At 46.9% G+C, this 24,995-nt stretch overlaps 2 protein-coding genes across 4 annotated transcripts in view; one reads left to right on the forward strand and one right to left on the reverse strand.

Moving 5' to 3' along the window:
- APH1B (aph-1 homolog B, gamma-secretase subunit) overlaps nucleotides 1-2,906 on the forward strand; it is a 55,092-nt gene extending 52,186 nt beyond the window's left edge. Inside the window, exons 6-7 of one of the 2 annotated variants that reach the window (XR_012120734.1) lie at nucleotides 778-963; nucleotides 1,915-2,906. The gene's annotated coding sequence lies outside the window, so the exon portion shown is untranslated. The remainder of the gene's footprint in view (nucleotides 1-777; nucleotides 964-1,914) is intronic. The other variant, XR_012120735.1, reaches the window with a different exon arrangement.
- The window catches only part of CA12 (carbonic anhydrase 12), a 51,918-nt gene that overhangs the window by 14,523 nt on the left and 12,400 nt on the right, over nucleotides 1-24,995 (reverse strand). For both annotated transcript variants that reach the window (XM_037004195.2, XM_017666040.3), the window contains exons 3-7: nucleotides 5,391-5,570; nucleotides 4,423-4,565; nucleotides 1,754-1,849; nucleotides 836-899; nucleotides 456-613 (exon numbers count right to left, since the gene is read on the reverse strand). In XM_037004195.2, coding sequence (XP_036860090.2) covers nucleotides 456-613; nucleotides 836-899; nucleotides 1,754-1,849; nucleotides 4,423-4,565; nucleotides 5,391-5,570 — 641 coding nt within the window. The remainder of the gene's footprint in view (nucleotides 1-455; nucleotides 614-835; nucleotides 900-1,753; nucleotides 1,850-4,422; nucleotides 4,566-5,390; nucleotides 5,571-24,995) is intronic.

The following is a 24,995-nucleotide window of genomic DNA, read 5'->3' on the forward strand; positions in this document are numbered from 1 at the left end:
GAGATGATGGCTAAGGATTCTGTTCCCCAGTTTGTGAGCTTCTTGAGGGCAGGGACCCTCACTTACCCATCGCTGCACTCCCGTCCCCCTGGTTTGTTGAATGACTTAAACTGATCCTTTCTTTATCCTGCCCCTGTGAAGGAACCGTGCTCCCTTCTGCCTGGGAGGCAAGGGCCACCCACTGAGGCATATACTAGGAAATGCAGCCAAGCAACTCTTTAAAGAACTGTGGGGATGAGCTCATTTTCATAGCTTGACTTGATAGCTCCACTTTTGAAGCTCTGCCTGTAATTTCTGCAGTGCTTCCAGCCACCTGTGGTATTTGGAGAGGTTTGGCATAGCTGCCAATGAAGCTGTAAGCGAGGAAACCAAGTTGTTCATTATGACGTGGTGGTGGGAGGGATGGAGGGACCGAGGGACCGCGTGGTCTCTGACTGGAAGGGCACGACTGTTACCTGCTCTTTGGAAATTTGCACAGGGTTCCGGAACACAGTCCAGAGCACAGTGGGGTGGCAGGGAGGTGTGGTCAGAGACCCTTTGTAGCGGTAGTACTCGGCAGGCTTCTCAGGAAGCAGCTCTTCAATGCTAAAACCTGGAATGAGGACTTCTTGGCCTGGAGAGACACGTTGGGGGGATAGTGTCAGCCTTGCTCCCCATGGCAGTGGTGGAGCTGAGCATCTGACTGAGCCTAGAAATGCACAGTAGCCCCTTGCTGGACCATCTGACCCAAGGACCTGTTCACTGGCAGCATCTGCCCCCTGCATTCTTCTTTCTCAGGTCACATGGGGGTGCCTAACTCCTTCCCCAACAGAGCATCCGAGGACCACTCACTCACCTTTGTACTTCACATCTTGAAGATGACTGAAGATATTGTCATAGGATGGACTGAAGGAGCCCATCTGCAACAGAGATGGGGCAGGTTGGACTGCGACAGGAGTTCTGTGGGCTGAGCCGGACTGACAGGTGCTAAAGGGAGGGCCCAGCTGGGGGTGTCTAGTCACACTGCCTAGGTCCTTCCCTAAGGGTGCACTCTACCAGGACAGTTGTGATGGATCACAAGGCTGTTAGGGGCTTGGGCTAATGGTCCTGCCCTCATGTATCTCAGGATGTCATATTTCCAGGTCAAGGCACTGGGGCTTGAGTGTTCCAGGGCAAGGGGCACCTGATTATCTGGCTATGAACCTGAAGGCCACAGCTAGCATGTTCTCTAGCCAGAACTTAAGGAAGCTTGAGTTCATGCAAGCCAAGTCAGGCAAGTGAGTACGCTGAGAAACGAGGTACATGCTGTCTCATTAGAGGGGGAAAAATGCAGGTAAATCAAGAGATAGTCTCCTGTCCTGGGATTAAGGAAAGAACTAATTCTAGTGTCCAGATAAAGGACGGAGCTTGGATACCAGGAGTTTCACCAGGGCTTCAGGCATCTGACACAGAGTGGCACTGAATGGTCCCCACCCCACCACAGGTCCTATCCTACTGGGCAATTCCATGCTTTATGCAATAGGGTTGGAGACTGGAGCTCATTTTTCCAATGTCACAAAGGACATGCCCATTTTTGCTGCCCAGAAACAGAAAGTGCTGCCTCCAGGACAAGAGAGAAGGAACCCTACAGGGGAAAACCTCCTGATCTAGCACAAGACACAGCCACATGGGAGTGAGCCCCGCACATCCAACAGGCAGGGGTGCATAGAACCAAATGCCAAATCAATCATCCCAGCTTCAAATGTCCTGTAAAATCCTTTGAAATGTCTCTTACCTCTATGAGAACAGCGAGGACAGCGAGGCCTTCTGACTTGTTACTGGCAGCGCTGGCATTGGGGTACAGGTCCGAGTTATAATGGACAATATGCAGCTGCAGTGGGAGAGAAGCCACTCATGAGGGGATGTACAACTCACAGGAATGTTTTTATTTTGCAGGAGACTGGAATCCCATGGAGAGGACAGACAGACAGACACACACACACTGGCCGCCCAGCTAGATTAGCCGTCCAACACCTTCCCTTGGTGGCCCCCTCAGTTTACCCTTTTCCATCACTCCTCCAGACTGCCAACTCCACCAGGGCAGACTGTCAATCTATTGACTCATTGTATCCCAGTGTCTGATACAGCGCTCGAAAAGTACCAGGTACACAATAGATGAATGAATGAATGAATGAATGTATGAATGGGTTTTTATCCTTGCCATGAAAAGGCTTGGATAAAAAGCTCTTCTCCCATCTTATTTTTCCTACTTATTCTGGAGCCTGGGCTGAAATGGTCTCACATGGCTTGCCCAACCTCAGCCTGGCCATGCTGCACTTAATCTGGAAGCAGTGGGGACCGGGGTGGGGAACCCCAACTGTAACTTAATCATAATTGTATCCAGAGCAGGACATGTGTTTTCCTTCAGGGGAGAAAAATCACAGCATGGATTTAATAAAGGTTTTCTTAGCCATATTTTAAGAGTCCATGAAACAAGAATGTTACTCCATGCATATAGACTTTCACCTTTACAAAATAAAATTCTAAACTCATTTTTCAAAGCAGAAATTACTTGTCATTATTAAAATGAGGAAAAGAGACGTTTCTGAGAAATCTTGGGTTTTAAAAAGTCTAGGTAAGCATTAAGACATTGTTGTGACAAATTCTGACAATGTTTAAACTTGATTTTTAATCCTAAATGTGGTGTCACCTGTTCTCCAAAAACCTATATTAGTAGGTAGCTCTACATGTGACACATGCATTTTTATTGATTCTTTGCCTCTTGGAAACGTGGCACATTGCGATATTATCTCTCTTTACTCTTTCTTCGTTCATCTCTTTTCCTATCTTTTGTGACTGTAAATAGAATTCAAGCATATTTTATTGACTACAGCTCAGCGTTCCCACTTTTCAAATGGCCCTTTTTAATTAAAAAAAATTGTATCACATTACTTCTTTTAAGTGGTCCTCTATTATAAGGGTTTCTTAGGGGCTCCTTTTTTGCCATCTTTCCCTCAAGGGACGTAACCTGCTGCATTGCCTCACACCATCTTGGCTTAGCACCACCTTGAGAAATGGAGCTGAATTCTGTATGGCTAGGATTTTAAAAAGTGGGTCTGTTTTAGCACTTTCCTCACTGCCTTCAGATTCAAGAAGAGGTGAAGACTAACAAACAAATCCTCCCCGAGGAGGGGATTAAGACAAGTCTTGTCTTACACAGACTCAACCCAGAAGAAATACTACACTTTCAAGGACCCTCCAGAGAGAATCTGCTGCCTCGCAGTCACCTTGATGTATTTTCTCTATTACTGACACTTACGGTCCATCTTCACCAGGACCTTGGTCTGATGATGTGGCTTAATAGCAGAAAATACAACAACTAGGAATATTTCAAAATGCCCAAACCTCCACAGCCTACACTCTAACTCCTCCCTTTATTCCCCTTGGGAAAGTAGAAGCCTCCCCATTGCAATTAGCCTGAACAAAATTGTTCAGAGAGGGGTTCCGAGAGGGGCCTGGTGTGAAATATGCACCTTCAGGAGTGCTATCCCGTTGGGTGGGGATTAGAGCCCCTCCATAGTCATAACTCCACCTATTAGAGGCCTGAGACCTTAAGCAGCTCCGCAGTCCAGAACAGAGGACAATGGCCATGTCAGTATTTACTGTGGTCCCCACTGGCTGATCAGTAGCATCCCTCTCTTTGTATTGCCCTGTAAACATTGAGAACCACACCCCCAAGTTCAGTCCCATGGGAACTGTGAGGAGCGCCCCAAGCACGCCCCAGCCCTTGCCCCCTTGCGGTGCAGGGACAACGCTCTGCCCCTCCTGCCGCTGTCTTTGAGCACTTGGGTCAGCACTGCAGTGCGTAACGCTGCTGGGCGGACATCCCAGGCTATCCTCGGGAGTCTCTGATTGCCACAATGCTCTGCACAATATGATGCCGTTCATCCCTTGATTTGTGGCCAAGTAGAAGAGTGGCCCTGGATCACCAAGTTCCAAGGAGAACTCATGCCCAGGGAAAGGGAAGGTGGGTGGGACAGACCTATGCAAGCATCATTTCGCAGGAAGGAAGACGGAGGGCTTTGGGGGAGCAATTAGCCCAGGTGAATCAGCAGTGGGATGAGTCAGCCAGACAAGCTGGTGGGACCGTAGTCTGTGCAAACAGAAGGTGACAACTAGAAAAGGGGCATGTGCATCCCACCGTGCCACCCTGGGAGCGCAGCCTTCTGAGCAGCAGTAAAAGATACAGAGACACACTCAGCATGTTCAGGTGGGGCAGGGGACCAGGACACTGCAGGTGAACTGGGTGGCGGAAGCAGCTACTTCTTCCTGTGCCGCTGACAGGGCCGGGGTGGGCATGCAGAGCATGAAGGCAGTTCTGATCTTACCTGCACACCAGCCAGGTAAAGGGTGCCAGACCACCCACTGCCAGGCAGCCCCTGCCAGCCTAGCTCCGCTACTCACCTCTGCAGCGAAATGCTTCCCGCCAACAGTGTGCTCAGAGCCGTGGGGGTCGCTCTGGTCCCCCCAGTGCAGGTGCAGCTGCGTGGCGCTGTAGCGGGACTGGAGGCCCCGGATGTGCAGGCCTGGGGGCAGGTTCATCCTCACTGCGGGGAGTGGAGGGGCAGCCTTCAGAGCCTTGGCATCTGTGCTGCCTGAGAGCCAGCAGGTAGGCCACACCTGCCCAGGGCTCAGGCAGCAGGCATGTGGATGCAGCAAGGTGGAGACCAGAGAGGCACGGCCTGTGGCTCAGAAACCTGGGCTCCTTTCCTGAGAACATTCCCATTTGCAGAGACACCAGCACCTTCTTGGTTCTGGTGGAAAATGTGGCAGAAACACTAAAACTAGACCAATGGATGGGTGTTTATTTACATATCCTTGTACTATGTACTATGAAGATACAACCTTTAATGAAATATCTGCCAAGCTGTAGAATTGTATAACAATAATGATAATAATTACCATTTATGAAGCATCTACTCTATTCTAGAGCTCAACATGCATAACCCAGTGGGCATAACAGTACCCACTGACTGCCCACTAGCCAGATGGAAGCCCAGGAGGTAAAAGTTCTTACCCGGAGTCTCATAAGTAGTCATGGCAGGATTCAAACCCAGGTTCATCTGGCTCCGAAGCCTGGCTGTACCCATAATGAACTGTATGGCTCCTTGAATAGTTGGGCCAAGGGGCGCAGGCCTGTCCCTTCTCCCATCCCATCACCTCTTCAAAGAGGTTCTGTCCCAGCAGAACCACCCAAACCCAGGGCCGCCAGCACCACCTGGAGAGAGTGGCTGGGCATCCCTCAAGGGCTCCTCTCTGCCCCTTCCCCCGGGCACCTCAAGGGAGGTCCCTCCATGGCAGATGGAGGGGGACAGGGCAGGGAGCTGAGGGAAGCTCAGACATCTCCTGCAGTCTCAGCAGTCTCCCCTTACCTGAATGGCCATTATTGGTCAGGACAAACTGCTCATGGGCAGACACGTTATAGCCTTGGAACCCAAGGGGCACGAGGCTGGCATCGTACTGGAGGATGCCACTGTGCAGATCTATCGGGGACTGCAGCAGGCCCCCACACGATGGGTACTTCTCAGACCAGCTCTTCTCCCCATCAGGACCTGCAAGGAGAGATTCAAGCCCAAGGTTTCGTCAGTTTTCCACACAAGTGTTTTTCTCACCTTCTAATTCTGTGCTCAATACAATTACTCCTTTTCTCTTCTTTCCTTAATCTCCAGTGGTATATTCTTTAAGGCCCAGAGATCTCAGCCTACAGCCCACTTGCTTTTAAAGTGATTTGGGGAAAGAAAGACTAGAGCAGCCCCATGCCAGAGACCTGGGCCCACCAAGCTCTCCTTTAATTGTACATTGCTCATATTTTGACACAATACACATCCTTTCCATATGAAGACCTGTTGAATTTCAGCAATTTAGCATCTGTTTACTGCACCCCTATTATGAGCAGGAATTGCTCTGGGACTGGGGGCCACCACGTTGAACACAACAATAGGGCCCCTGCTCCCCCAAGCTTGTATTGTAGCTGTGAAGAGTTTGATGAATCCTCTGGGATGCCCCAGCCTGAAAAAACTGGTGTCTGATTGACCACAGCTCCAGGTAGGTTTCTGAGGTTGGTGGATTTACAGGTATGATCTTTCTTATGGGAAACCCTGAGGACATTGACTCTTTTTTTTTTTAATTTTGTTATCATTAATCTACAATTACATGAAGAACATTATGTTTACTAGGCTCTCCCCTATCCCAAGTTCCCCCTACAAACCCCATTACAGTCACTGTCCATCAGCATAGTAAGATGTTGTAGAATCACTACTTGTCTTCTCTGTGACATTGACTCTTGATACCCACATCTAGGTCAGTGCAGAATCCAACCTGATAGGGATGCTTGAAAAATATCAAGTAATTATAGGTCTGGAATCACAGAGCTAAGTGCAAAGTTTGCACTGTGACAATACTACTGATTGTTGCACTATAATTGACAAACTATCAGTGAGGAGGAACAGACTTAAAAAAATAAATTCTCCAGGGCTCAGGTGGCTTGCTAACTACAGGTAATAGTTCTTCCTCTGGAAATAGAAATAAACAATCCAATCCCATTTTCAGATAAACTTTCTTACTCCCACAGGGAAAAATCTTTAAGGAATGTAAAGCTATGTTTAAAAGATTATCTCCCATGGTAATTAAACGGATTTTTCAGGCTGAGGTTTCTCCAGAAAAGCAAATAATTGGCATGTCATGGCTCGTTAGGATAGAAGCATGGTGCCCTGTGGGCTCTCCCGGAGTTGGGAATCACGCTTTGCCATCCAGGGTCTATTCATCCGTGTTACAGCACGAGGAAGAATGTTAACTGGAGCAGAGGGGCCAGGAACACACTTCTGGTGGGAAACCTTCCTAGGTCAGGACACTCACAAACCCTACTCATTTTTCAGGCTGTCAACCTGAATATGGGCCGTCCTGGAAATGTTAGAGCTTGAAGGGATTTCAGAGTCTCTAATTTGGCCTTTCCCTGGACACCAGTTTTCTCACTTGCACACGTCAGTAGGAATCTCTGCTGAGCTATATAGCTTCTATCTCCAAGACTGCAGAGCAGCTCAATTACACCAAGATGGCAACGGAGGGAGAAGGAGGCTAGGGGACACCAAAGCAGTCACCTTAGGGACAAACTGCTGTAGAACAGTTATTCCACCGGGGGAAATCAAATTCCTTAGGGATGGCAGGGAGCAGAGAGGGAGCAATCATTAAGTCTGAAGCCAACACTAAAGGTCAGGGAAGAGGCAGAGATATCTGGTGGCAAGCCTTCCGGAGTGTGGCTACCACTGCTTTCTCTGCCCACAATACCACCTGGGCCCACAGCCGGGGTGGCAGAGCCGCCAGCCAGGATGAATGGAAAGTTCAGGAAGTAAGAGGCACAGCAGTGATATTCGCTCCTTGCACACATGACCAGGGAACTAGGTAGAAGAAGGACTTGCTTTCACTGGAGCAGAGATTCCAAGAGAGCATTTTAGTGATAACGAGACCAGGACTGCTTGGGGGCCGGGACATCCCACTTTCATCTCTGTGAGTTCATGCTGTGATTAGGGTCACACACATAACAGGCATTTAGTAAACATTTTCCACAAGAATGAAAGGCCCCAAAGAACAAAGAGCCTGGGAAAAGGTTATCAGGAGGAATTTTTCTTTTTTCTTTTGCCCTAAATACTCTCTATTGGAAGTTAGGCTGAATTAGGTCTTTGGAGGCAGGAAAGACTAGGGATAGAAAAGGCCACAGTCAGGGGTGGTGAAACCTTCCTATAAAGAGAAGCAGCTCTGCTGGCCCAGGAGAGTCCAGAGAGCAAGACTCTAGCACCAGCTGTTCCGCCACCTCAATGAGTAACCCAGAGCAGGTCACATTTCCTGCCTAAGTCTCCTTTGCCCTTCATACACATGGGAATACGGACACTGTGTTCTAGAAGGTTCCTTCTGGCTTTCAAGCCCCAGGATTTATGAAGGTACTGGGAAGCCTTCACCCTCTGAATTGGGCGAGTTTCAACGAGTTGGTGCGAGTTGCTCAGCCAAGGCAGTTCCTGAGCATGTGACGGGCCCAGTCGGAACCAGCTTGAGGATGAGGGCCCCAGGTGTGGCTGTTCTGGGGCTGCCTGGAGAGGGGGCGGCGCTGCAACAGGGGCCGGCCACGGGGCTTGGCTGCTGTCCACAGTCACAGGCCCTTAGGGCAGCAGGGTTTAAAAAGCCTCTTCTACTCCTGCTTTACTGTTGTTACTGTTTTTATTATTATTATTATTATTTTAGTAGTTTTGGTCCTTACAACTCTACAACCCTACAGAGTCAGCAAGGCAAGAATTGCCCTGTTTTATAGATGAAAAATTGAGATTTAAGTGATTGGCCTGAAGTTAGACTCTGGCTTAGTAAGAGATTTACTTTGCCTAGGTCACAGTTTCGGTATTAATCCAGGAGATTTTGTGCACGCCTGTTTTCTTCCTCTGCCATGCTGTCCTTCATGGCAAGGAGCCTGTCTCATTCATCCCTGCCTTTCCCAGTGCCTGGCACAGAGCAGGCCCTTACATGTTTACTGAGCTGGATTCTCAAGCTAATTTTGTGCCTGTTGCTCTCCAAGGCAGTATGCACCTATATGAACCCCCTAGCCTCCGTATTTCCCCATGTAACTTTTTTTCCCATCAAAAAAGAAAAGGAAAATGATGTTACTTGCTTCAGTTCAAATTGACCCTCCCAGCTTCCTAGTTTACCTGCACGAGGATCTGTTCTGTTTGGGGTCGCTCACTGAAAAAGGATATCTGGTTGCTTCCCTTCATCCTGGGACATGGCCTGCCAAGTAAGGGACTCCACAGCAGTTCACAGGACCCTCCACCAGCATGTGATGGCTGGTGTCCCCCTCTTGGACAGCTGGGGATATTTCAGAGCAGCTCCTGTCTTTGTGGCTTATGTGAGAGACAAGGTGTCGTGTGGGTGGGCAGCAGGACAGCCAGGATCGGGGCGTAAGCAGGGGACTCCTCTCTGCCTCCCCGCCTCTGCCTGGGCAGTGGGCAGCTGTTGCCACAGCAATACGGGCCGCTGGCTGGCAGCTACAGCCCAGGCTGTACTTTTTCAATTCAGTCTCAGCTTTCACGGTCATGCCAAGTGCTCTGCTGCCAGAAAACCCGTCTCGGGACTGACTCTCTCAAAAGAATCATTTATTTCCAGCTACTGTAAAAATCTGACTTTTCTGAACCTTGATTTTGCCTCTCCAGCTGGCTGGATTTCTCCCATGATGGTGATAAAGGAGATCAGGTGTATTTCCCAGTTTGTTTTTCCAAATAAAGTCAAGGCAGTATTTCTTTCCAGTTCATGAATTTTTCTACCTTAGGCAAAACAGAAGCGGGCCAAATTTCTGTTTTGAAATGTGACATGAGATTAACATGGCACAGCTCAAAACGCCTCTCCTGATTTCTGACTTGGCATCGTGAGGTCCAAAGTGAAAACTTGCATCACATGAGGACCAGAACTTTTCCATGGAAAATTTCAAAAATATGCAGTAGTTGAGAGAAGAATAAAGTGAGCCCCTGCGTCCCCTAGCTTTGGCAACCGACAACTCACAGCCAGCCCAGCTTCGTCTACACCACACCAGCAATCCCCTACCCCGGATAACTTCGAAACAGATCCAAATGTATTTCATCTGTACTTACGTACGTGTCTCTAAAACATAAGGACTCTTAACACAAATCCGCAATACCATTACCACACTTAAAAAGTTAACAATTCCTTAGTTTTATCAAAGACAGAATTCAAAATTTTCTAATATCCCATAACGTTTAAATAGTTCGTTTGTACAAGTCAGGATTCAAGTAAGGTCCGCAAACTGCAGGTAGTTGATGTGTTATGACCCAGTCTCAATTTGATGGTGAGACCTCCTCCAAGAACAACTTCCAACCCTCTTCCAAGGCTCAGAATCCCAGAGCCAGGCAGACTCGACCGAGCCTTTGCCCTCAGTAGGTGATGGAGTCACCCCCTCTCCATGAGTTGTTCTCATGGGAGCGCCCTCCCCTGGGGGACCCCTTGCTCTGCTGCACTGCAAAGGCTCCCAGCAGGGCCCCTGTGCCTCAGCCTTCCCTGTTAGCTGTCAGGCTCCTTTCTTGTCGCAACCAGGTCAGCTCTGCTTCTGTGGTGCCATCCCACCGCTCTGCTCCCTTCTGCCACAGCACGACCTGCCCCATGCCAACAGAACAAAGCAGAACCATAGCCATCTTTTATGGCCAAAAATGCCTCAGCCTGTCAAGGCCTTCTGAGGCCCTCAGACCCTCTCCAGTCTGCCCCCAGGGTCAGGCTGGCCCCCCATCCTCAGAACAAGCTATGCCCGCCAACCTTCATGAATGTTCTTATGCTAAAAACATGCTTGAAATACCTTCTTCTTTCCTCTTTCTGAATCCCTTCAGAGCCCAGCTCCAGTCCTGCCAAAGCTGCTCCAGGTTTCCTCCCTGCCCTGAACTCCTCAGCCAGCTACTCTGGGTTTGCACCTAATGTCGCAGTGACTTCAACTGTCATACCTGTCTCACCTGGTGGCCATAATCTCCAGACTAGCACAGAAACCTGTTCCGGATTAGAACTCCATCTACAAGTTTCAAAGACCTTTTGAAGACTAGAACCTTTTGTCACATTCCTTCCCCGTGTCTGAACACACAGTGGCACTTACTAAACACTTAACAAATTGATTTGGAGGTTTTCTTAAGCTCATTTCAGAAATCCAGCCATAAAGGGATTAGAGAAGTACATGTATGTACGTGTGTGTGTGCACGTGTGTGTGGTTATAGGAAGGTGAGGGTGACAAGAAGGGATTCGTTTTGTTTTAATGGAGAAACTTGAAACTTGAGCATACTTCCATGCAGAACAGAAAGGGGCGTGGACAAGGACGGCTGGATCCAGGAGAAAGAGGAGCTCATTAATGAAGTGTGATAAATTAGTCCAGGAATGGAAGCACAGCATAGAGACTAGACTATAACCAATAATATCGTACTATCTTGGTATGGTAGCAGGGGGTAACTACACTTACTGGGGTGAGCATTCAATCATGTGTATAATTATCAAATCACTAGATTGTACGTCTGAAACTGACACACTATTGTATATCAACTATATTTCAATTAAATAAAAGGAGTGTGGCTCTGAGAAGACGGCGGGCGGAGGATCCAGACAGCAGAGGTAGAAATTAACTCTGGGCTGAAGAAGGTTTACTCAATAAATGTTTGCTGAACGGATCAGACCAGAACACTGAAGCCGGCCTGCAAATGAAACCCATGGAGTAAAAACCCCAGTCAGAAACCCTGGAACTCAGCAGGCCTGCAGAGGTGTTCAGAGAGAGGCGCTTGTGGTGGGAAGACAAGCAGTCTCAGTTCCTCTCATTCTGAGATGGATGCCAGAGTCCAGCAAGGAGCCCAAAAAAGTCAACGTAATTTTTTTAAATGAGCTTTTATTTGGCTATTTTCTAGATATAGCTTGTGTCTTGTTTTAAGGTTTAATTATGGATTAATTAATTAATTAATTTCAAAGCAGGCAAAGTAAAGGGTATAGTATACTGGCCCCATGTACCCATCTATTCATGACTAGCTTGGCTGCATCTATCCCCCACCCATCCATTTTCCCTCCACTGGGTTACTTTGAAGAGAATCTATGGATGCTATGCATAAATAAAGATAAGAACTCTTAAAAGGAACCACAATATCATTTCCACATCTAAAACCTGTTAACAATCATTTCTTAATTTCATCAAATATCCCATGAGTGTTTTAATTTCCCCAATGGTCTCATAAATTTATTTAACAATTTATTTGAACCAGGATCCAAATAAAGTCCATGTATTGTGACTGTATAATGGGTCTCTTAATTTTCTTTTTATCTATCCCTTTCCATCCCTTTCCAGCGTGGGTGTATTTACTCTGTATATATATACATATATACATACATGTACAGGTTCATTACTGCCTTAGGCAAATAATTTATGCAAGTAAATGAAGGATCATTTTATTATTTTATGGCCTGTTTACAGACATGGTATAGGGGTAATTAAAAAATGTTATGGGTTGAGTCATTTCCTACATTTATACTCCTGGTACATATGCATTACAGCATATGTAATAAAAGCACATAGAGCTCCTTGGAAAACAAGAACTGTGTAATTACTGCTACGGTGTGATGCCTGTTTCTCACTAATTATTCTTTCTCATTGACTGCATCCTATGTGCTCAAGGATAATACAGATGTTTTAATGGATTTAAATATTGTTTGTAACTTGGATTGTATCTGATCAGTCTGGACAAAACTAAAGTGTGTTCATTGTCATCCCATTTTCTGGACAAAACTAAAGCGTGTTCATTGTCATCCCATTTTGAGAACTGTGTTTTTGGGCCTCTCTGTCCCCCAGGCCTACCTGCTGCCCTGGCATTTCCTGGTGGTGACAGTCTCTGAGGTGTGTGTGCGTGTGTGTGTGTGTGTGTGTGTGAATATGCTCTTGCAGGCAGCTGCCTGGGGAGCCACTCCTGGCCCTGAGCTCCTACTGAAACACAGTAAGATCAAAACTTGTCCCAGTGGATAAAACTATAGCAGCAGGGTGTATACATTCTGGATGTTGACAAGGCCTTTTTTCCAACAACTAGCCAAAATATCAGTGCAATAAAAACTTTCGGTCAGGCCCCTAAGGTTTGTTCTGTAAGGTAAAAATGTACCTAGTCCTGGCATGTACACTTATATGAAAGCGATCACCCATTGTGATTTCAATCAAATTTGAATACACATTTAATGAGATAGATTATATTTGCAATTAAAAAATGAGGATTCAAATGTTGACAGAAGGAGAGAATCACTAAATACTCCTTGGAGTGCTACTTAATTTTGAAGTTAATTTATTCATTTCTCCAACAAATGTGCGTACTTTGTGCCAAGCACTGATTTAGGTGTGAAGAGATGATGAAGAACAAAACAGATGAAAGTAGAGCACATGGAATATAGTCAATGTTCTGTACCATCATTCTGGGTTGACAGATAGTAGCTGTCTGATTACTCTCGAATCACTATGTTGTATACTTGAAACCAATGTAATATTGTATAAATTATGCTTCAATAAAAATAAATAAAATAAAATAAAATATACCCTCTTCCCCCAAAAAAACAAACAAGGGCAAAACAGGTCTGGTCCCTGTCCTCAAGGAGCTTACATTCGAGGGGAAGAGACCAATAATAAGTTACAAATACGGAAATGAGCAAACCAATACAGAAATAAATGAGTACAGTCTGCAGTTGGTGCTACAAGGGAAATAAACAAGGACTATGATGGAGAAAAATGGAGGGGCCGCCACAGACTGGGTGATGCAGGCAGCCTTCTGAGATGGGGGCTGTCACTAAAGTTGAGACTAAAAGGATGGGGATTGAGCCAGCTGTGAGCAAACCCAGAGAGAGGGCACAGCAAGGTCAGAGGTTCTGACACAGCAGAGAGCTTATATGCATTGTGAGTATGTGACGTACTGACTCCGAAAGAATGTGGGATTCATCTGGCTTCCCCTTGCCCAGGCCGAGCATGGCCCTGTGGCAAGGCTGAGTGGGAATCCTTAGCTGCTCAAGTATACCCCTCTGTCTGTGAGATGGGTCCTCCTTTCAGGGGGCTTCCTCCTATCTCTGGGGGTCATGCATCAGGCATAGTCCTGTGGCTGCAGCCACGGAGAACATGGCTAAGCCTCAGGACACTCAGAGGGCAAGGCAGCCTTGGGGTCCCCTCTAAATCCATCTCAAAACCACACATCCTCAGGATGTTGTTGGGATGTGGAAGCCACATTTAAAAAATACACTTAATGTATACTTCAAATCTCCTGTAATTCACTTTTGAAGTTGATTAAAAGATATACAGCCTCTCTACTGCAGTGCAGAGAAGACAAGTAGTGACTCTATAGCGTCTTACTACACTGATGGACAGGGACTATAATGGTGGGGACTTGATAATGGGGGGAATCTAGTAACCACAATATTGCTCATGTGACTATATATTAATGATACCAAAAAAAAAAGTATACAGTTTCTCATAAAAGTCTAGTGGTTTCAGTCTATCAGCAGCATGGAGCTCCCACAGTGTCCACCCTGGTGTGCTCTGGCTGGAGCTCCCACAGTGTCCACCCTGGTGTGCTCTGGCTGGAGCTCCCACAGCGTCCACCCTGGTGTGCCCTGGCTCCCCTGCCGACGGCCACATTCTGCTGATTCTGCCTGTTTTCCTGCCGGTCACGTGGAGAGACATGGCCACAAAGCCCAAGATCCTGCCCAGAGGAGAGGAGGCTGGAAGGGGTGTGGGCTAATGATTGATGGATGAGGTCTTCTGATTTCATGATAAGCGAACGGAGGCCAAGGAATCAAACTGGCATTGAAGCTTGTCCTTTGGTAATGTTACAAGTGAGTCAGAAACAGGGGAGTGACAAGGGTGAGAGAGTCAGGGTCACTTTCTATTTATAAAGCTTAAAGCCAGACTGCCTAAATGGGCCCCTTCTTCTTCCTTGGATTTTATGTTATCGATCAATAAAAACAGAAAACTTTCCTAAAGATGTTTTGATCCACACTATCAAACTTTCTATTATTTCAGTTTTGGCTTGGGTCAGCTTGGGAGGGAAGGTTGAGACTGGGCTGTATAAAGACCCTCTTTGGCATCATTTCTGCTTTGGCCATAGCGCAGGTGAGAAGAGGTGAGCTGTGAGCCTTAAGATGGAGACATGAACTAAACTCTCTGCACGTCCTTGGGAAGGCCCTCCCTTCCCCCTAGCCACTCCTAGAGGGCCCCTGCTGTTGCTGGGGCTGCAGGAGAGGAGGTACAGGGCACCTCTCCCTGTAAGGCAGGACAGGGTGTTCCCCCCACCTCTGTGCTCCTGTACAGGGCTTTGCATTTCTCTTTCCTAGCAGCACCTACACTTACCAAAATCTTCTATCTTTCTACCCCATTAGACCAGTGGTTCTTAAAGTGTGGTCCCTGGACACATACTGTCTTCATCATCATCACCTAGGAACTCGTTAGAAATGCAGATTCTCAGGTCCCACCCCAGACCTACTCAGTAAGACTGTGGTGTGTGTGTGCGGGGGTGTGGCACCCAGCATCTGTCCCTGAACAAGCCTGACGGTGACTGACACTCACTGAAGGCTGAGAACCACAGCGCCAGCCTCTCAGCCTGTCTCACTCCTTCCTGTGTCCCTGACTCCTTCCACAGACCTGCCACCCTGACGTGTCCAACAAGTGGTTTTTGAACAACAACTTAAAACCACTAATAAATTAGACAAGTTGCCAAAGTGGTGACAGCCTAACCCCAATACTGAAGCCTCGCCAGGCACCAGTCACTGGTCAATGCTCAGTATCTGTTATTCTCCTTGATCTTCTCTGACTCATTCACAGAGGAACTGAGGCCGATGTAAAAAAAGTCCACCATTGAGCCAGATGTCCTGCTCTACCCTCCTTAAAAAGGATATTAAAAATATTTTTTCTCTGTGCTCAAGCAAGGACCACTAACCATCTCTAAATAGATGGACTGCAGACACCATCATTTTAACTTACTGTTGTATGTGTAGTTATGGAGACGTAATTATGGTGTTTGTGGTAATTTTGGTTTAGTGTTGACTGTCTTGCCAATGGGTTTCAGTCCCGGACAAGTTCACTATGGATTCAATGAGACTGAAAAGTGACAGTGGAACGTTCTTGGGGTGAAAGGGTTTATACCCAACTTTATTCCCACGGGGGCAGGTTAATCTCTAGAACCTGTCCCTAGAGAGCGAGTCTGCAGGCAGCAAGCCAGTCTCTGCCTCTGGGCCTCTCTGCCCCCACAGCCATCTCAATCTCTGTCCTCGGCACTGCCACCAATCTGGCATCTGCTCTGCTCTCCTGCAGCCTTGCAGCTGTGCCACTGTGTCACCCAGAGCACTGGGCAGAGCTCTTTATATAGAGTCAGTAACAACATACTATGCACACATGTGTAGTGAGCAAGCCAACCAGGGCCAGGTGAGAATCCTGGCCACAGGAATCTTCACTTTCTCCACATTGACCATCAGGAACATAACTTCCATTTGTAAATCTATTTTCATGGGTCATTTCATTTCCTTAATCTTTTTTTTAATGGTGGTAAAATATACGTAACATAAAATTTACTTTTTTAACCATTTTAAAGTGAATTCAGGGTCATTAAATGATTCACACTATCACCACCGGCCACTTCTAGACCTTTTTCCATCATCCCAAAAGTCCATTGCTGGTGGGAATGTAAAAATGGTGTAGCCATTATGGAAAACAGTTTGGTGGTTCCTTAAAAAATTAGACATATCAAATGATATGAATTCATATCAAATCATTAGAATTCTCAAATGATTCTGCAATTCTGTTCCTAGGTATATACTCAAAATAATTGAAAGCAGAGACCCAAACAGATACTTATACACCTATAATCATAGCAGCATTATTCATAATTACCAAAAGGTGGATATAATTCAAATGTTCATGAACAGATGAATAAACACAATGGGGTATATACACAAAATGGACTATTATTTAGTGACAAAAAGGCTCATCTCATTTTAATATACAACTTCTTTTCCTAGAATCTAACCCAATAGGTGTTTGAGGAGAGCTGAGGTAGGTGTCTGTATTTTCACAACCTATCATGGAACCAAACTTACAGTAGGGGCTCAGTAAACACTCACTGGATGAAGAAACTCTCTATAATTTACTGTCTGAGTCTAGACTCAAAACAGTCTAGGCTGCCAAACCTTAGTGTGCTTCAGAATCCCTTGGAGGGCTTCCTAAAAAGCACACAGCTGGGCCCCACCCTCAGAGTTTCTGATTCAGGAATGTTCCAGGGAATCTGCATTTCTAGTAAGTTTCCAGGTGATGCTAGCTAGCACTGCGTGTCGGGGGACCACACTTTGAGAACCACCGCTCTAGGGCAGGATTTCTATTCCTTTTCCTTTTGCATTTTATCCAGTGTTGTTGTTGTTGTTTTTTAATTAAGGTACATATAATAAAATGCACAAATCTTAGTGTACAGCTTGGTGCATTTTGATGGAGCAGCATTTCTTAACCCTGGCTGCACACTGGAATCTTCAGGAACTTCTAAATTGGCCTCAGGCACTGAGATCTAGTTCAGTCGGTCTTAGGTGAGGTCCAGATATAGGAGGGTTTGGAAAGCTGCTCAGGTGATTCTAATGTGTAGCCAAAGCTGAGAAGAGCTGACGGAAAGCCCCCGGCAGGTCAAAGGCCTTGGAGCTGGAACCAGGGCTTCTTTCTCTCCATTGTCAGGATAAGGTTGCCTTTTTAAAAATTAATTATTTTTGATTGTGGTAAAACACATATAACATAAATTTACTAAGTGATATTTAGTATATTCACAATGTTGTGAACCAGCATCACTATTTAGTTCCAGAACATTTTCATCAGCCAAAAGGAAACCCTATTCTCATACCCCACGTCCCCTCATCCCCACCCCCAGCCCCTGGAGCCGCTGATCTCCTTTCTGTCTCTATGGGCTTGTGAACATTTCATATAAATGCAATCATACAACATGTGGCCTTCCGTGTCTGCTTCTTTCATGTAGGATAATGTTTTCCAGGTTCAGCCATGTTCTACCATGTACCAGCACTTTTGTGGCTGAATAATAAGTATCCCACTCTGTGGATATACCATGATTTGTTTATCCATTCATAGGGTTGCTTTTCACTATAGTTTAGATATTTGACTCTGGATAAACTGCTAGTCTATTGGGTAGAATAGTTATTGATGAAATAAAGCATTGGTGTTTCTCCTGCATGGGTTTTATTTAGAAAATGAGCTGTGAATAGAGCTGACATGAAAGGAAGATGGAGAAAATAGAGCCTGGTTTCCTGGAAACAAGGGTCAAGGGGTCAACAAGGCTATTATTTGTAACCAGCTCATGAATGACAAGGGGAAGCTTCAATAATAATGACGACACCAGCTGATGTACCCATGCTCTCTGGTACTAAAAGGAAATTGGTGGGAGAGCAAGTAAAGTGGGCAGAGGCTGCCTTTGCGACAGGCTCCTTCCCTGGCAAATAGAGATTTGAAGGTGTCATGGGCGCTTTTAACAACTGTCTCGTACAGCTACAGTTACGTACGGTACGGCTGTCTCCCCTAGCTGACAAAAAGCTGCTCTGCTGTCCCTGCCTCCCCCATCCACCTTTTCAGCACTCATCTTTGTTACAAAGTATGAGGCTGAGGGTGCAGCCGTGACTCGATTCAGTGGCTAGACAGAGGTGGGCCAGACACAATCCTGGTATCTAAGTTGAATGTGGCCCTGAATTAGTTGTGGAATTGGGATGTCTCCTTACTAGGGCGTGCTCCTCCCCTTTTACTTCTGCTCTGATTCTCACCCCCTCTTCCCAGCCAAGCTTTCAAGCGTCGTCTGAACTGCTCACTCTGCATCTCCACTCCCCATTCGGATGTCACTGCTCGGGGACTCTAATTTCCAGGCACGTGTCCTACTGAACACAAGTAGACTCTTCAGCCCCTCGTTTCTCTCGCAGCGCTTGACCCTGATGGCCTCCCTTGTTTCTGAAACCTCTGTGCTCCAGGTTTCTGGGGGCACTGCTTTGTCCGAGTGGTTCTCTCATTTCCTCCTGTCCCTTCTCGGCTCTGTGTAGCTGCCTGCGCCTTAATGTTAGCTGTCCCCATGGTTTTGTCCATGGTCCTTTCTTCTTCTCTCACATATACCCCTGGGATGAGCCCATCCCCTCCCACAGCTTCAGCACCACCTCTGCCCTGCCCGGGGTTTCCCCCTGAGTGCCAGACCAGTTGCCTACTGGACACCTCCACAGGACACCCCATGGCTTCCTGAAATCAGACATGGCTGCAGGGAAGGTGGACAGGCAAACAAAAATTTAAACAACAAAACTTGCCATCTTCTCTCTCACTGTCTTCCCTTCAAAACGTCCTCCACTCCTTCGAAATTCTCTGTGTCAGCTGCTGGCACCACCCACACACCAAAAGCCCAGAATCACAATCCACTTCTTCCTCGCCTCCCCTTTGGGCACTGTTTCTAGCTGCAGAAACATAACTATTTTATGAAGAGTCTTTAGGTATCTTTTTTAAAAACTTAATAGTTTGAAAAACTTTAAATATACAGAAAATTTATAAAAACAGCACAGTAAATTCCCACATACTCTTCACCTAGAATCGCAGGTTGTCAGCATCTTGCCGTACCTGCTCTATTACTTTCTCTATAGATATTCATGTTATTATTATTACAGATCCTCCTCGGCTTATGATGGAATTATGTCCTGATAAGCTCATTGTAAGCTGAAAATATCATAAGTTGAAATGCATTATTACATCTCACCTACCAAACATCCTAGCTTAGCCCACCCTACCTTAAACACACTCAAACACCTACATTAGCCCACAGTTGGGCAAAATCACCCTAACACAAAGCCTATTTTTCACAAAGAAATGTTGCGTATCTCATGTAATTGCTTAAACATGTCCTGAAGGTGAAGAACAGAATGGTTGTGTGCGGGCAGGATGGCTGTGAGTGTACCATCTGTTCGCCCACCTGATCACAGGGCCACTGGGAGCTGTGGCTCACTGCCACTGCCCAGCACCATGAGAGAGGATTGTCCTGCGTATCACTAGCCCAGGAAGAGATCACAATGCATAATTTGAAGTACAGTTTCGACTGAATGTGTATCACTTTCACACCATTGTAAAGTCAAAAAGTTGTAAGTGGAACCATTGTAAATCAGAGAACATCCATATTTTTGAGCCATTTGAGAGAAAGTTTCAGACATCATGCCCTGTGGTATTTAAACACTTCAGTGCCTATCTCCCAAGAACAAGGATATTTTCTTACATAATCATAATACAATTATCAAAGTCAGGAAATTTCACAATTAGTACAATACTGTTATCTAACATAAAATCAATATTCAAATGTTTACACCCAGACTCAAAGGATCTTCCCACATATCACCTCTAATTTATAAAAGGGAAAATGGTAACATTAAAACAGAGAAAGCCATCAGACATTATCTTAACCATGTGATCAAAATGATTGCTGAAAATGAATGGGCTAACTAAATGCTTCCTGACTCAGTGCCCCGTGAAGGACACATTACTTCTGTGGTATTCAGGCCAAAGTGTACAATCTGGATCTCATGAGAAACCCTGAGACAGACCCAAGCTCAGGGACATTCTACAAGATATCTGGTCCATTTGCTTCATAAATGTCAAGGGCATGAAAGCTCTAAAGAGACATCACAAATCAACACAATGGGTTGTCTGGATTGATTGTGGATCAGAAGGAAAATGCTGTCGCGGACAATACTGAGTTTCTTTTTGAAGCTGGCCTTCATCTGTCCCCACTGGCACAGCCCTTGTTAGGGCCCATAGCTCCCTGTCTGAGGCCCTCATGGGCCTTGGTTCTCCAGGCTTACCTCCCACTCCCCTCTCCCACAATCATACGCACCAGAGCTGGACATTTCTTTGCTGAAAGTTCTTCAGCAGCAACTCAAGCCTTCAGGATTTATCTCAAGGTCTGTATGCAGCCCACAGGACCTCGGGATCCCACCCCCACCTCCAGGCTTTGCTTTCCCCACTACCACCTGTCAAAAATATGGGGAGCTGGGGGCACCCAGACTGACAAGTTAGCCTGCCACAGTTTCATGTATACTGGCAAAGACACAAGACTCCTGAGTCCAAGAAAAGGACAGTTTCATACTCACAGCAGTAGCAGAGTGACATCTGTGCCTGCCTCCAAACCCCAGCTCCCCAGGGTGATAAAGTAAGGTCCATATGACACTGGCACATGCAAAACCGCTCAGCATTATGGCTGAGGAGCTCTGAGAGGAGGAAACCCATCTTTTGAAGGGGGCAGTTAGCAAACCTGCCAACCGTTGGCCCTAACAGAAACGTGATCTTTATTTTACAAAGAGCAAACAAATTTGCTCTCTACCCTGGAGGGAGATGCTATATCATTTTTATAAAATGATTTGCCACATAAACATCCTTGAAAAGATAGCCTGGGACAAAGGCTGCCAATGCCTCTGCTCAGAGACTCACCCCAAACACAAGAGACCTGGGGAGAACTGTCTCCCAACACCACTCCTCTAAACCTAGGCTGTTGCCATCCTGATTCTCCAATTGTGCCACACGCTCTTGCCTGCTTTCCAGACCTCCGTTGCCTGCACAGGAATGCCACCCTCATCCCTAAAATGCACCCCACACAGACACGTAAACCCTCACACTCCCTCCTTGCCCTGATAACTCTTTTGTCTTACAAGAATCAGCCCCTCAGGGGGGCCTGACAGGCACCCCTAGGCCCCAAATTGAGGCTTTTTGTCCTCCCACTGTGTCCACAGCACTGACACACACCATCATAGTGCTCCATTTGCTCCACTGCAGTCACCTGTTGAATGTCCACTTGCCCCTTCACTGTCAGCCCACTGAAGGCACGGGCGCATCATGCTCGTCTCTGCTCTCCAGTGACCAGCCCACAAAGGAATCACTAAGGACGGGTGGGAAGAGTAAGTGAATCTGTGAATAAACTTATTTTAAAGCCGCCAGCAATTTCTTCCTGTACCTAGAGGTGGAGTCAGATGTCTAATGAAGGTGGAAAACTGGCATGGGAGTGGGTGGACAGGTGGGGGGTGCACAAGCATTTTCCACATTCTTGGGGAGGGGCCAGAAATTTGTCCCTGTGGGGGGGCCACGCTGTGCTGTGGGATGAGCCTCTGATAAGCCTGCTCGGTTACACAGATGTGAGGTAATTCACAACCCAGTGTTTCTGTGAACACGGAGCCTGAGCTGCAGCAATTCAAATGCTTGCACTCCAGCAAGAGATGCTGAGCTTTCTGTGCAGTGATCCAGTGAAACAAATGGATGTATCTTTAACAGGTCTGTGCCCTTGCAAAGAACAGTGGTACTAAATAGGAATTCGGTGTCCTGGACTGCAATGTTGTTGCCCCACCTGTGATGTTATTTCAGACTAAGCCTGCAGTTTTCAGCAGGAGTGATTGTGTCCCTCAGGGGACATCTGGCAACATCAGAGACAATTTTGGTGTCACAGCTCAGGGGGATGCTACTGGCCTCTAGTGGGTAGAGGCTGGGGATGCTGCTAAATGTCCCAGAATACAGAAGACAGCCCCCGCAACAAAGAGTTATCCTGCCCAAAATGTCAGTAGTGCAGGTTGAAAAGCTGTAGACTAGACGACTGTGATTGCTTCGCCTGGGCCATGTGGAAGGAAGGACCAGCTCATACATTGCGGTGGATGTTTTTCTTGAAGGAATTGCATGCTCTCACTGTCAATCATCCTGGACAGGAAAGAAGAACAGGGACCTAGCCTTGGGGAAGAGAGAACACAGTCAGGAGGACTCTGGGCCAGGAGAGCAACGCTGGTGCCTACAACATGACGGTAGGGAACCCCTGGGAAAATGGATGACCACTGCTCAAAGTCACACTGCCAGTGAGTAGCAGGGTGGGGCGCTGACCCTGAAAGTTGCCCTGTACCAACGCAGCGGCTTCCCAGCACGCTTTGGAGGATCCAGAGCCTGGGCAGAGGCAGTTATGAGGTGGTGAAAGGTGGCCAGCAGGGAAGCCCTGGCCAATGGTCCGAAGGTAAAGGGGAGAGGCACCAATGAAGGGATTTGTGACCTTGTAAAACTGTCCCTGGGGAGCCAGGAAATAGTGAAAAGAGGGCATTTAAAAAAGACACGAAGCTTCGGCAGTTACCCAGAGTGGAACCTGAACTAATGTGAAGTCTGACTGGCTCCGTCCGAATCATTGACTGTTATTTAAAGCTGCTCCTTCGGTTTTCCTTTTAGTGAGAATCCTTGCTTTTTGATGGTTCTTTTGACATATGAAGACCTTCATTCATTCCACTTCTAAGTGTCTCTCTCCCAGGGAGGTGGGAAGTGCAGCGGGAAGGAGGGTTTGGAGCCATCAGACCAAGCTGCCGATCACAGCTCTGCCTCCTACTAGCTGTGGGACATTGGGCACGTCTCTGATGTCCTGAGCTTTATTTGACAAATGTGCAAAAGTACCTCACAGGGCTGTTGTGAAAACTAAGATCAGTGTCCAGGTGCGATGGACTCCTAAGACATGCTGGTTCCCAGGCCCTTCCGAGCTGAATTGCCTCAATTCTTCCTTTTCTTCTTAAGAACTGTTTTCCAACCTTTTAGAGCAAGTTGTCGTTTCCACCTCACTGGAAAACAGATCTAGGGTTCCCTGTGTTTCTCCTTTGACTTCTAATGAGATATGCATGGTGACGTGGCATTTCATTTCAGACCGATCTGCCTCTGAAACCCTACCATCCCGGCTTAAGTGTCAGCTTCTCCCCGGTGCCTTCCGGGTCTCCCAGAGCCAAAAATAAGGAGAGAAAGAAACCATTCTTTTCTCATTCGCTCAGCAAATGTTTCTTGAGCATTTTTCCTGGGCTGCGCTCTGTGCATCTGCCCGGGCAGCCCTGTGGGGAGGGCTTTGCTCCCCACACCTGTGCAGTTGCATCCTTTTCCTCAGTAACACCCCCTGAGGCTCCCGGCTCACCCTTGAACCTTCAAGGGCCCTAGAATACTTCAGGGCACTGCTTGTAGCAGGGTCGTGCCAAAAAAACACAGTGTGGGAAAAACCACTCCAGTGCTAAGTGGACAAGCTAATCTTCATTAGAAAGCAAGCAGGTGTTACTAACCCAAGAGGTACCTGTGCTTCATGGGGCAGTGATATGAGAGGACAGCATTCAATTCCTGCAGTTCCCATTTTTCCAGGGTGTATCAGGTTCTCTGACCGGGTCTCTTTATACATTCAGTCTTACTCAGTAATGGGATAGTCTCTACTTCATCCTTGCCCGTGGTCAAGTTTAAGCATCACACCAAAAGTTTTATCAGGTGCTGGGACCTCTTGGGGGACTGCCAGACGGAAGCACGGCAGAGTCGCTTTAAGATTTCACCTCCGCATCTCTACAAGCAGTGAGAGCTCACACCTCCCCAGCACAGGTCTGTAACTCAGAAACCAGCTGAGAGGCTTACTCCAAGTTCACTGGGTAAGAGGGGGTGAGTGTGGGTGGGTATAAGACACATCTAAAAACATAGATACACATACGATGTCTCAGTGTGTGTTGGGGGGCGGGCATGCACCTCCTTTCTGAATACCCAGAAGGACTGAGCTCAGCAGCCAGGCATTCCTCTTCACTTCAGCCTGGGCAGCCCAGGCTCTAGTCTTGCAATGTGCTGTGCTCACATGGTATTTGCTCACTTGATGCTACTTCCTGCCCCTGCAGTCCAGCCCTCTCACTTTGATCTGCTTTGCTGGCATGCCGTCTTCACTTATGTGTGTCCTCTACTCCCTGTCCTCCTTCCAAAACTGATCTTTCTGATTCCAGTCATCACATGCCTTCAGCTATTCATCCTTGTCCTCAGAATCCAAAAAGGGTATTGATTCAGGATTGTCCCTAGAGGATCCCCAACTTGTCTCAGCTGTGTGCTGCCAACAGAAATGATGGCTGGAGTCTAATGATTTTTTTCCCTAGCAACCACACTGGTCTTTGATCCCCATATCCCATGAATGTGTCACAAGGAACCATATCAAATGTTTATTTATGTCAACAGGTATTAAGTCTATTGTGTTTTCTTTAACCACTAAGCCTTTTATCCTGATAAGGGGAAGAAAGGCAACTTACTTTGGCATAATTTGTGTCTTGGCAAATCTATATTGTTCACTTTTTTAAAAAGATCACTGCATTTCCTCAATGGCTTTTACACAATGCCATGATGTATAGTGTGGCGCACATTAACACCTGGCACGAAGTAAGCATCCACTAAATGACAGTGCCTGAGATGGGCATCAGGAGACACAATCCTGACTCAGCTCCTCCTGCTGTTTGGGCCACTTGACAACTCTGAGTTTCCCTTGCCTCATTTACAACTGGGGGTGGGGCTTGGCTGCAGAAGTGCTCCCCCGCTGGGGTCCCACCTAGGCAATAACGGCAGACTGGACGCCCAGTACTTCACGAAGTCCAAAAGAAACAGGCACTCATTT

The sequence above is a fragment of the Manis javanica genome, chromosome 8 (genome assembly GCF_040802235.1).
Source record: "Manis javanica isolate MJ-LG chromosome 8, MJ_LKY, whole genome shotgun sequence".
Classification (NCBI taxonomy): domain Eukaryota; kingdom Metazoa; phylum Chordata; class Mammalia; order Pholidota; family Manidae; genus Manis; species Manis javanica.